This window comes from Procambarus clarkii, chromosome 39 (assembly GCF_040958095.1).
Source record: "Procambarus clarkii isolate CNS0578487 chromosome 39, FALCON_Pclarkii_2.0, whole genome shotgun sequence".
Lineage (NCBI taxonomy): Eukaryota > Metazoa > Arthropoda > Malacostraca > Decapoda > Cambaridae > Procambarus > Procambarus clarkii.
In genome coordinates, this window is record NC_091188.1 from 36,917,902 (window position 1) to 36,929,712 (window position 11,811).

At 41.9% G+C, this 11,811-nt stretch overlaps 1 protein-coding gene across 1 annotated transcript; it reads right to left on the minus strand.

Moving 5' to 3' along the window:
• Positions 1-5,986: 5,986 nt before the first annotated feature.
• Positions 5,987-10,705, minus strand: LOC123760536 (microfibril-associated glycoprotein 4). Its single transcript, XM_045746226.2, has 4 exons — positions 10,264-10,705; positions 9,217-9,659; positions 8,844-8,951; positions 5,987-6,603 (listed from the first exon to the last, which is right to left on the minus strand). The coding sequence occupies exons 1-4, from the start codon at positions 10,459-10,461 to the stop codon at positions 6,438-6,440; spliced, it is 915 nt and encodes a 304-aa protein (XP_045602182.2). The 5' UTR covers positions 10,462-10,705; the 3' UTR covers positions 5,987-6,437.
• Positions 10,706-11,811: the final 1,106 nt, after the last annotated feature.

The following is an 11,811-nucleotide window of genomic DNA, read 5'->3' on the forward strand; positions in this document are numbered from 1 at the left end:
CTTCACCAAACCTTCCAAAATTACTATGATAACACAATCTTAGCTCCAGCTAACACACCCTATCACTGTGAATATCTGCTCCTGACTTCACTAAAGCTCTGATTAGGTACTACATGAAAGACTGGCAAGGAAAGCACAGGTACACTGAATAAATGGTAGAATATCACAATGGATAAAACAAAGGTTAAAACAAAGGCAGCAAAGGGTCGTCGTAAACGAAAATAATCCGATTGTAGAGGTGTTGTGATGTGTTCCATCTAAAAATGTGTTCCACATTTAAAATGTGTTCCATTTTTAGCCCAACCCTCTTTATCATATACATCAGTGACAGATGAGACTGTTACAAACCACACCATCGAATTTGCAGATGACCCTAAGATTTATGGTAAAGTAAGAATGATATTGAGGTCTTACAAAGCGATCTACATGAACTCCATAAGTGGTCGATAGGCTGGTGAATGTTTTCTAATATAGTAATTTGCAAGACCTTGTTTGTGGTGCATATAGCCTTATGCGTCACAACTCTCAAATTAACATTACCTTGTAGTAGATTAATGATGAAAAGAACTTTGGAGTCAGAATCCACATCACTAAAAGTTACACAACAAGTGGGAGCTGTGGGAAATTTCCGACACTCCAAATACTAACCCCTAGCACGATAAGATAGAAATCTTGTGTTAGGAAATTAAATCTAATAATATTACTAACTCATAACATAGGGACACCAAAAGTTTCCTACTATCTATGGTTGCTGTTGCGTCAGCCTTTCCGCCTCAAGGGTTGGAGAATTCCTTATTTAAATCTAATTAAACCCAGTCTAGCCTCGGCTTAATTTGCATGGTAATTTAGATTGGAAATTGATTTATTTCATTTAAAACAAATTATACCTCCATCTCAAAGGGAAAATTTCTACAGCCACGATCAGCTGAATCCCGGTTGGTATAAAAAGTCAAGTCACGTATACCACTTATGTATATGTGTTTTAAACTAACACTTTGGTCCAGTAACAAACAGTGGAAAATTGTCCGCTGATATCTGAAGTGTATTATTAAGATGCAAAACGAAGTTAGTTGTTGTTGTTGTGTTGTTTAAGATTCGCTACTCAGAACAATAAGTTCCAGTAGCTCGGGCTATGGTGAGCCCGTAAGTGGAGGCTCTTCGCATTCCTCAGAGCATTTATCTGTATCAGTGTCTGATACTAGAGATCTGGCGATGGATAGGGGCCTTCATGATGGTTTTCAGCCTGGAGGGCTGGCTATACCAGTTATGGAGCTGGTGGGATTAGTGTAGACCTCTAAGTTTTCCGTTTTTTCTTTGCCTGCGACTTTGGCTGAGCAGTGCTGTCGTTAGAGTTTGGTGACGTGGCTTCCATGAGGAAGTCTTGAACCGTGTAGGTGTCGTACTTGTGATGCGGCGGTGGAGCTCCTACTATGATTTCCTCGTCTGAGGAGTCCGTAACCTCCGTAGTGGGCGTTTTTGTCTTTCGCCTCGCAGCCTTAGGTAGGTTTAGGTGTCGTTGATTGGTGGTTGTAGCTATTTCAGGAGCGCTGGTGGTGCTGTTATCGTTTGTAGACAGCACGTCTGCTAGCGCGGCTGCTGAGATAGTGGTGGTAGGAGTGTTGGGAGCTGGAGAAGGAATTACCTCTGTTTGTGTCGCCCGGGTCATGGGCGGTTCTGGAGTCGGTGTTGAAGTTGACCGCATGGTCGTCCTGGTGGTAGTCTCCGGAGTGGTAGAGGAGGCAGTGAGATTTACGCTAGTGGCTATGATGGAGGCCAGGCCATTGTCTATGTATAATGCGTTTAGTTCACTGACAAAGTGCTGGTTGTCTGGTCCTGCTAGCATTTCCGCAAGTCTAATAAGACCATGGATAATGCCTGCACGTGACGAAGGGGGCTGTGAAGGAGCATGTGGGACCTTGAGGACCTTGGGTTCCCAGTGAGAAGGCTGTGTCGCCTGCTGGGAGGAGCCACATGTTGGTAGGACCGGAAAGTCTTCTGGTCGACTAGTGAGAGCTAAGGTGGTGGGTTGAACGCTTAGGGCTCTGGTCGAGGAGGTAGAAGGGTTGTTTCTCTTGGCTTCAACCTGGGCCTTGATGCTTTCCTGTCTGCGAGGGCAGCGGTAGGAAATTGCAGGGTGATTGCCATCACAGAGCAAGCAGTGATGGACTGTTGCCTTGCATATGGAGTAGTGATGGTCCAGTGCGCACAGGCTGCACCTCTGGACAGGGTGCTGACACTTGTTGGTCGGGTGGGAGAGCTCGTAGCACTTAAAGCACTGCTGGATCTCATGGTATCGTTCCTTTTTTATTTGGTGGGGTGGTATTTTTAGGCCGAAGCAGTAGAATCCTTGTGTGGCAGCCTGGGTGGCCGCAGCTATGGTGGTGAACGTAATCTTCATTGATGTTTTGTCGGTGTTGCAGAACTCTAGGTTGAATACCGACAGGTTTGGATTTTCGTCCTCGATATTGTCCATGATATGTTGTTGAGGTCGCTCAGCGATCCACCGGCTGGTCCTGCTGGTAAAAACAGTTCTTCCGGCCAGGAACTGACGTGGGAAGTGAAGATGTAGGTAGTGCTCTTTGCGAAGAATGGCATCGTTAGTGAGGAGTTTTTCTAGCTCCTCTTCACATGAAAAGAAGAGCACAATATCTTCACCTTCCTGACTAATGTCAGCGGGTTCGAGGCCAGTAACGACCTTCAGGACCTTTAAAGTATTGCTTTTCCCGATAGCATGACCGTCAAGTGGAGTCGCTCTGACCTTGAGACGTTTGGGTCGCATTGTGACCACACTGCTCCTTGTGATGTGTTGGCGGGAGATGTCTCCCCCGTCGTCCGAGGTTTCTTGCGACGTTAATATTGTCTTGTTAGATAATAGGACAAAGTTGAATGCTATGACATATTCTTGTGCCTGCACCGAGAGAGGAGGTAGAGGGCACGAGCATTTGCTCTCCGAGACTCACATCAACAACATCCCCGTGAAGCCAACAAAATAGCTTGTGTTATTTTGGGATCATCCGTTCACTTACGACTCCCAGACGTTGCTGCTAGCTTCACACAACAAAGGGACGTTTCGTCTGGTCGGTAATTGATTTTCTATATTTTTTTTATGGTCATATTTACTTTTTAGAATGCCTGGCCGTTACGACGTAGGACAACCAAAATAACCTGAGTAAGTTTAATTCCTTTAAACAGTTGATCCCTTCCATGGAGATTAGCTAAAGATACATTAACTTTAATGGAGTTACAATGTTATATTCCACAGCGTGGGGAAATACCAACAGGAGCTTTGTCGCCTTAGCTTATGTATCACACGTGTCTATGACGCCACCGCATTGAGACTAGGTATTGACTGATTTCAGGAGACTGTCAGATACACTTCTAATAATCTGCTCCATAGCTAAGCATTTATAAATTTAACCTATGATATTGTAGTTAGTTTACTAACGCCATAACAATTATTTACTTAAATTTTTTTACCACCGAATTATTCAAGTATATTTATTTTACAAGGTAGATTTAGCAATATTAAGTCTACCCCCCCCCCCCCAACTTTTGTGGAAGTGGAAACATCCAACAAGTCATTAAATCTTATTACAGTTCACTCATACAGTTCATTTAATTATGTAATAACAATATTAAAATTACTTGTTGGAAAATTCCCAGAGGAGCGATAGATCCCGGGCGCCGGCGAGAAACGATGGGCAGAGTTTATTTCACCCTGATGCCCCCTGTTACCTAGCAGTAAATATGTACCTGGGAGTTAGTCAGCTGTCACGGGCTGCTTCCCGGGGGTGGACGCCTGGTCGAGTACCAAGCCGAGGGGACACTATAGCCCCGAAAAAGACAGATGTTTTGGAGAAAGTGCAACACCGGGCAAAAAAATAATTCCAGAACTAAGTCGTCTCTCATGCCAGGAAGAGTTGAGGGCCACAGGTCTAACAACACTGCTAACCAGGCATAACGGCAGATCTCATCGAAACTCTTAAAACACTTGTAACAAACTAGGTTGTTGTAGAAATTATTCATTATAGTTCTGGCATGAATACTTCATTAGACCACATGGAAGGTTCTAGAAAGTGGAGTGAGAGGGTAGTTTACCTCACCTTGGAAGCAGGAAGGTCGTCCCTTGGGAATTAGAACAGCCAGGCAGGAACAGGTTGCCAGCTCTCCTTAGTTTTAAAGTATCACTTTGAGTCATTCAGGTATTAAAGTAACCGTAATTAATAACTTCGGTTGTCAAGTATGTAATTGACTTAACGTCATGTATGAGTGAAGAATCAATTTCCATTAGTTCAAGATCAGCTGACTGGCGGACGTGGCAACACTTGACCAGGTCAGGTCGCCGCCGTCTTCCACCTTCCCCGTACACTTCCCAAACTTTTGTTAAAATCTGAATCTTTTGTTAAATTCAGTAATTTAGAGAAATTCAAGTTTTCATTCAAATTGTATTCAATAATATACCAGTTCAAGTATCGAGAGCATTCTCAATTGTTGGAATAATGAGTAAGTCACCTTCAGTGACGTCAATAGGAGGGGACAAGTTTCGGAAACGTATGAATCTTGACTTCCCTGGGTCCAAGGGGTCACCAAAATCCTCCATATTATTTAATTCACAAGGTACAAAATTCAGATCTCTGGAATTATTGTAATTGATATAACTTTGGCCAAGATGACTAATGTAATTACTACCAGTTAATTGATAATTCAACCGTCTGGGGTTTGCCAGTAATTATTATTTTAGTTTGTTCTATTCACCCTGCTTTGTAATTGATAACTAGGCGGAGGAATACTAGGGCAGCTCTCTCGGCCTGAGAAAGGAGCAGAAACTTTTAGTGTAGACTGGACACCCACTTGGGAACATCTCTCTCTGGAGGCCGGCGACAACATCGAGCCAGGCTGTGGTTAAGTATCTGTTTGTCTTGAGTTTTGTATTACTATAGGAATCCACCTTATTGATTGACGATTTTCAGTGCCTCCATTCACTAGGGTTAGAGTCAGGGACTTTGTTGAATATTGTTTTGAAGCATAAATTTTGATTTAATAAATAATTATAGAATTTATTGCGTTTAGTGGTATTTGTCTTACGGTGTTATTTTTACAATATTTTTGAATGCAAGTCAAATGTGTACACCTTAGTCTCCGCATGCAAACCAACATGCATTTTCTTAATTTAAAAAGATAATCCCTTTTCTCGTAAGTTCCACATTAACGTAAAGCTTATCCTACCCGTTCCATTTCATTGGGGATAGAATTTCACGGGACGCTTAATTGATGGTATCCTGCTTCCCATCAATTGAGAGCTTCATTCAGGCTTAGCAGGTGGTGGCGGCGAATATTCAGAGTGGCAGGCGAATATTCAGAGTGGCAGGCGAATATTCAGAGTGGCAGTTTAATCTAGAGGATACAGTGTCTCTTGAGTTGGTGATACCCAAATGGTCAAACGTTTGGGTCTCGAGAGATTGTACGGAAGGTTACTCAGTAGAACTCTGGTTTCTGTACATATTTTCTTTAACTTTTCTTCAATAACGACCAACTTTTAATCAGTAGTGAGGTTAAAGATTGGTAACCGTTACACACTGAAGAAATTGGGGGAGCCAGGCAACTTATTTAAAAGGTCAGGTGTAACACGAACAATAAACAACAGTTTCAAGCTCAACAATCCACAATGTAGTCCTGAGAACAGTAGGTGCTTTTCTCCCACAGGGTTATAAATCCTCAATTGCTTACCCACAGAAACCGCAAATACCACCACATTGCTCAGTTTCAAAATCCAGCTTGATAAAATCATCAGGACAAATGTGTGGATCTTTGACAAGCCGTCCTCTTCCTGTCCTCGTTGAAGCACAAGGGAGATATTGGTTATCAGGTAAATGTAAATGACAGAATTACACATATGTAGCAACACAAAAGCTGTAATGTGACAGCACTGTATTCACGTGACAGCTCGTATGTCCTTTAGGGAACAATTTGAATCAAAAGATACAACTAACGACAGGTATCTTATTTTGCATGTATTATATAGGCTAGAAACATCCAGCTTTGCAAACACTTATAGCAAAATAGTAATAGTCAAGAAACCTTAATTGCTGATCAATACAAGTCATTATTCGAATAAAATGATCTGTTGTTATTCTCAATGTTTCAAGAGCAGGCAGCCAATGAACTAATTCTATATTGCATCAATAATAATAATAAGGGTATTTAAGTAAGTATTGAACGAGTAAAGCTTAGTTTAGTGACTAAACTGTGAACAGGTTTAATTTCATCGAGTAATAAAGCAAATCTCAAAGCCATCATCAATAAAGAGGCATAAAGTTGTTTTTACTAATGCGGCGGATCTTAATATATTTAACAGCAGTGATGGTGTGGCCATGCAGTTGTGGGAGAGGTCTGGTCACGTGAAGTCATGAATCGTGGCAGCCGAACTGAGGATCCATTCAGAAGGCGGGTCTGAACATCATGGTAGTCTCCCGGAGAGAGTAATAAAAGCCCTTCCACGGTTGCCAGTTGATGCCATCTGCATAGGTGTTATGTTTACCAACGTACTGGTAGCCGTTCAAATTGGAGATGTGACATATGTCATACCACCAGGCGCCACGGTACCTGCATTGAAGATAACAAAACACCATTAATTTTACGTCTCTGCCATTATTATGTTCATCGAATCAATTTCGTGTTCGGCCACGTTTCCGGGCTTCACGAAGTAACATTCCCGTCAAGTTGTCTTAGGGGATATTCCCGTGTTGAGGTAGCTGAAGGATATGTGTTACACCAACTAAGATGGTGGAAGTCAAAGCAAAGCTCTTTCACACGGTACATGTCAAAGTAAAGCTCTGTCACACAATACATGTCAAAGTAAGGCTTTGACATACGATACATGTCAAAGTAAGGCTTTGTCACACGATATATGTTAAAGTAAGGCTTTGACACACGATACATGTCAAAGTAAGGCTCTGTCACACAGTACATGTCAAACTAAAGCTCTGTCACACAATACATATCAGGTAAGGCTCTAGTGTCACACGATGTATGTTAAAAAAAAGCTTTGACACACGATGCATGTCAAAATAAGGCTCTATCACACAATACATGTCAAAGTATAGCTCTGTCCCACAGTACATGTCAAAGTAAGGCTTTGTCACACGATATATATTAAAGTAAGGCTTTGACACACGATACATATCAAAGTAAGGCTCTGTCATACGATACATGTCAAAGTAAGTCTGTCACACAATACATGTTCTAGTGTCACAGGATGTATGTCAAACTAAGGTTCTGTCACACGATTTATGTCAGAGTAACACATAATATCACATAATAATGTCAAAGTAACACATAATATCACATAATAATGTCAAAGTTAGGCTCTTTCACACGATGTATGTAAAAGTAAGACTCGGTCACACGGTACATGTCTAATTAAGGGTCAGTTAAAAGTAAGGCTTTGCCCCACGATACATGTCAAAGTAAGGCTCTGTCACACGATGCATGACAAAGTAAGGCTCTGTCACACGATACACGTCAAAGTCTGTGTCATACGATACATGTCAAGGTAAGGCTCTGTCAGAGATACATGTCAAAGCAAGGCTCTGTCACACGATATATATCAAAGTAAGGCTCTGTCACACGATGTATGCCAAAATAAGGCTGTCACACGATGTCACACGATGTATGTCTAAGTAAGGATCTGTCACACGATACATGTCAAAGTAAGGCTCTGTCACACGAGACGTGTCAAAGTGAGGCTCTGTCAGACGAGACGTGTCAAAGTGAGGCTCTGTCAGACGATGTATGTCAAAGATGAAATGAATTTAACATTTTAATGGAATTAAATATCTCTGGTTATTTTGGTTGTCCTTTTTCGTAACGGCCGGGCAATCTAAAAGGTTAACGTAGCAATAAAAAACCTATAGAAAGTTAATTTACCGACTAGACGCAACGTCCCTTGTTGGATGAAGCAAGCAGCAACGTCTGGGAGTCGTAGGTAGTTTTGATGATCCCAAATTAACACTAAAAGCGGGCAAATGCTAATTTGCCCGCTTCACTGGGATGTTATGAGTCTCGGAGAGCAAGTGTTGCACGCCCTCTACCTCCTCTTCTGGCGCATGGCCCGGGAATATCAGTCACAACTACCTTGTCTTATTATTTAACAAGACATTACCGACATCGTTTTACGTCTTAATAATACACTTCTGATATCAGCGGACAATTTTCCACAGTTTACTTCACTGGACCGAAATGTCAGTAGTTTAAAACACATATACGTAAATGTTATACGTGACGAGACTTTGTACTAACCGGGGATCAGCTGATCGTGGCTGTGAAAATTTCCACCTTGAGATAGAGGTGTAATTTGTTTTAAAGGAATTAAATCAATTTCCAATCTAAATTACGGTGCAAATTAAGCAGAGGTAAGACTGGGATTATTTAGATTTAAATAAAGAGTTCTCCACCCCATGAGGTGGAGTGGCTGACGTAACAGCAGCCATAGATTGTAGGAAGGTTTTGGCGTCTCTACGCTATGAGTTAGTAATATTAGCAGATTTAATTTCCTCACACAATATTTCTATCTTATCGTGCTGGGGGTTAGTATTTAGGGAGTCGGAAATTTGCGACAAGAATACATGGAAGGTTCAGTATATTATTGTGTAACTGCTTCTCTCGTTCAAGGATTATAAAATGTCTGAGGAGTGTTAAGGAAATGTTGAGGCTTAAGGTAAGATAATTATCAGTAGAAAACACAAAGTTGTTACGGATATATAGTTGAGGAGTGTAAAAGGAATGAGCGGACGAGTTAAGTGTGAATGTTTAGCATGTAGTCAAGTGAACCTGAGGATACGTACGTGCTAGCACAGTTTACACTTTGACTATCATGGTCAGCATCGTGGGTGGAGAAGGGGTACCCGTTGTGCCTGGCGCCTCCCAGCTCATCTCCTGCGTTGCCCGTGTACCTGGTCATGACGACAAGTTAATCATTTCTCGTTACATAGCACACCGTCTAGCATAATGTCAAAAACTGATGCGTCTTTGTCGAAATAATCCTCATTACATTTTACATTTAGGTCTTAATGTTTTTCTATCATACACCATTATAGCAGAATGCATAAGATTAATAAACTAGACTCGAGAGCACGTGACACTGTTTATTTTAAAAGATTTTTTATGAAAATAACTATTTTATCAGAGTTCAATGAAAATTTCTGGTAATGATCTTGCCTTCCGGTGCTGATACGATAATGTGTGTCAGGAGACCCTATGTTGAAACGTCCATACTTTGCCCATCGGTGTTCTCCCTCGTAATCCATGAGGTCAATCCTCAGCTCCTGAAGAGTGACAGAAGTGAGTTCGTGGAGAAGGTCGAGACCCAACCAGAACTCGCCCTCCAGATGACCAAATCCAAGCTGATACTCGACCCATGTTCGGTAGAAATCTTCCCGTTCAGTAAGGTTGCGGCGTCTCTGAAATACGGTCCATCCGCCGCCGTCGACAGTTTGGTCACAGTAAACGGTCACGGAGGCATCCGGGTGCTTGAGGAACGGGTACACCTGTCGGATGCCGGCCCCAGTGTCGCCGGCGGCCAGAAGGTCTCGGCAGTGTCGCGGTCGTTTCCTGTTAGTCGTGCTTTCTTCTATTGCTGTCCTCACAGCTGACATCGTCTCCTGCAAGAGGCACTTTATGAGATAACGATGTAAGATTAATCTCATATTGCCAAAAGTACTATTAACAATTAAAACAACTAAAAGACTAATATTTTAGCGAATTAGTTTCTGATGTGCAAGATCAGTGGAAAGAACGGTAAACTTCCTAAGTACTGTTAAAGGGTACTTCGCCAGTGATAAATACTTCCAATGCAATGAATGTCTCAGGATTCCCGTCCATGTATGAGATAACTGGAAGCTGGTTGGGTCTTCTATGTTTAATTAAAAAAGTAGAACACATAACCTATGGTTGGAGCTTGATTTTGGCGGTAGTGAACACGGATCCTTGAAGATAGAGTTGTCAGTAACCAATTTATAGCAAGTCGGTCTGCCTTAATATACGTGTATAGCAAAAACCAGAATGCATGTTCAGGGCACTAAGGTGTCCTTATGTTGGATAGTAGGACTTTCAGGGATTTTAAGTATTTTGTCTGTAAGGATTGTTTTTGTTCTTATCACTCCTCATCCGTTTTTCATCATTTGCAAACAGGGATATAAATTATCCATTTTCTGTCACTTTCGGGGTTCCCGATTGTGATTCGAGAGCAAACTCAATTGTACTCACCTGTATTAACAATATGAATTGGAGTTCTGCCTGGCCGGTGCAGGTGGTGAGGGCGGTGGCTACACAGGAGGGGCTGAAGCCTGCAGCCTGCAGCAGGGACGGCACCGTGGGACATCCGTCATGCTGGCTGTTGGTTCCAGATTCTGCTATCACCAGCACAGCCTTCGTCAGCACCCACGCCCACACCCACCTAAACATCGTCCTCGAAGGTGTAAAATGTCCAATGCAGAGCAATGCCAAACTGTAATATGATAGAGTTTGGAAGACGTTCTACTTCCGTTTACACACTATAATGATGATTGCCAGTTATAAAACATTGACTTGGCTGACGACGCGATGGTGTTGTGACCCCTGTTTAAAAGAGAGGAGCTTCTAGTGTGCAGGATAGTTAGTGCTAACTAGCATCAGATTGGTCGCAGCGAGCCTAGCTCTGCACTAAAGACTGAAGCCTCACTGTTAAAGATTAACACCAACAACTGTTAGTGTTTGTTCTCATGGTGTGTACGTGACTCAACCAGCATTTCGAACATTTGCGAAAATATTCGACAAAAATCGAAACATTTTAAAAAATATTGAGAAAAATCAGCTTCCTTGTGGCAACACCCATCTCCACATAAAGAACAACGGTGGTACGTAATTTGAAGCAGTAACAATGTGTACTTTTCTTCCAAACCTCGTAATTTTTGTGAAATAAATGATTTTTCTTAACACTTAAACAATATTGGTAGTTGGCATCACAGCCAGGAGGAGGAATCAGCTACTTCGTGTTGGGGAAGCCAGTCGTCAAGGGAGGATGTATTTGTCTGTGGGTGCGTGGCGTCTCTGTACGATGCTGCGTTTTCTGTGGTCTGGCATTAAAATTTACTATATAACACTGTTGTTTTATTCACATTGTTATTAGTTAGCGTATAAGGTAATTACTATTTCTTTATGAAGAGGCGATAATAAAGGAGGGAAGATGTAATATAATATATCGGCGACAACCTGCTCCATGTTGGAACAGCTTGTAGCTGTTTTGTTTTTTATCTACACTGCGTGGTCCTTCATAATGTGTGGTGTGGTCCTTCATAATGTGTGGTGTGGTCCTTCATAATGTGTGGTGTGGTCCTTCATAATGTGTGGTGTGGTCCTTCATAATGTGTGGTGTGGTCCTTCATAATGTGTGGTGTGGTCCTTCATAATGTGTGGTGTGGTCCTTCATAATGTGTGGTGTGGTCCTTCATAATGTGTGGTGTGGTCCTTCATAATGTGTGGTGTGGTCCTTCATAATGTGTGAAAGAATGTCTGGTCCTTCATACTTCTTCATACAGAATAGGATAGCAACATAATGCTGTGTATACCTAAGCTTGTTAAAAAAGAAAAGACGTTGTTTGAGAGGAATCTTGTAGAAAGTGCTAACAGTAATTATAATATAATGTTTCCATGATTCCGTGCTTAGCTCTTTTGAAAATCGTGAAGTTGTTGTTAAGTCAGAGTTTGTTTTTCTATTGAGACAGGTATTTTCTCCCCGATTCCATGTATGACGAACCATCCTGTGACAAGGGGATA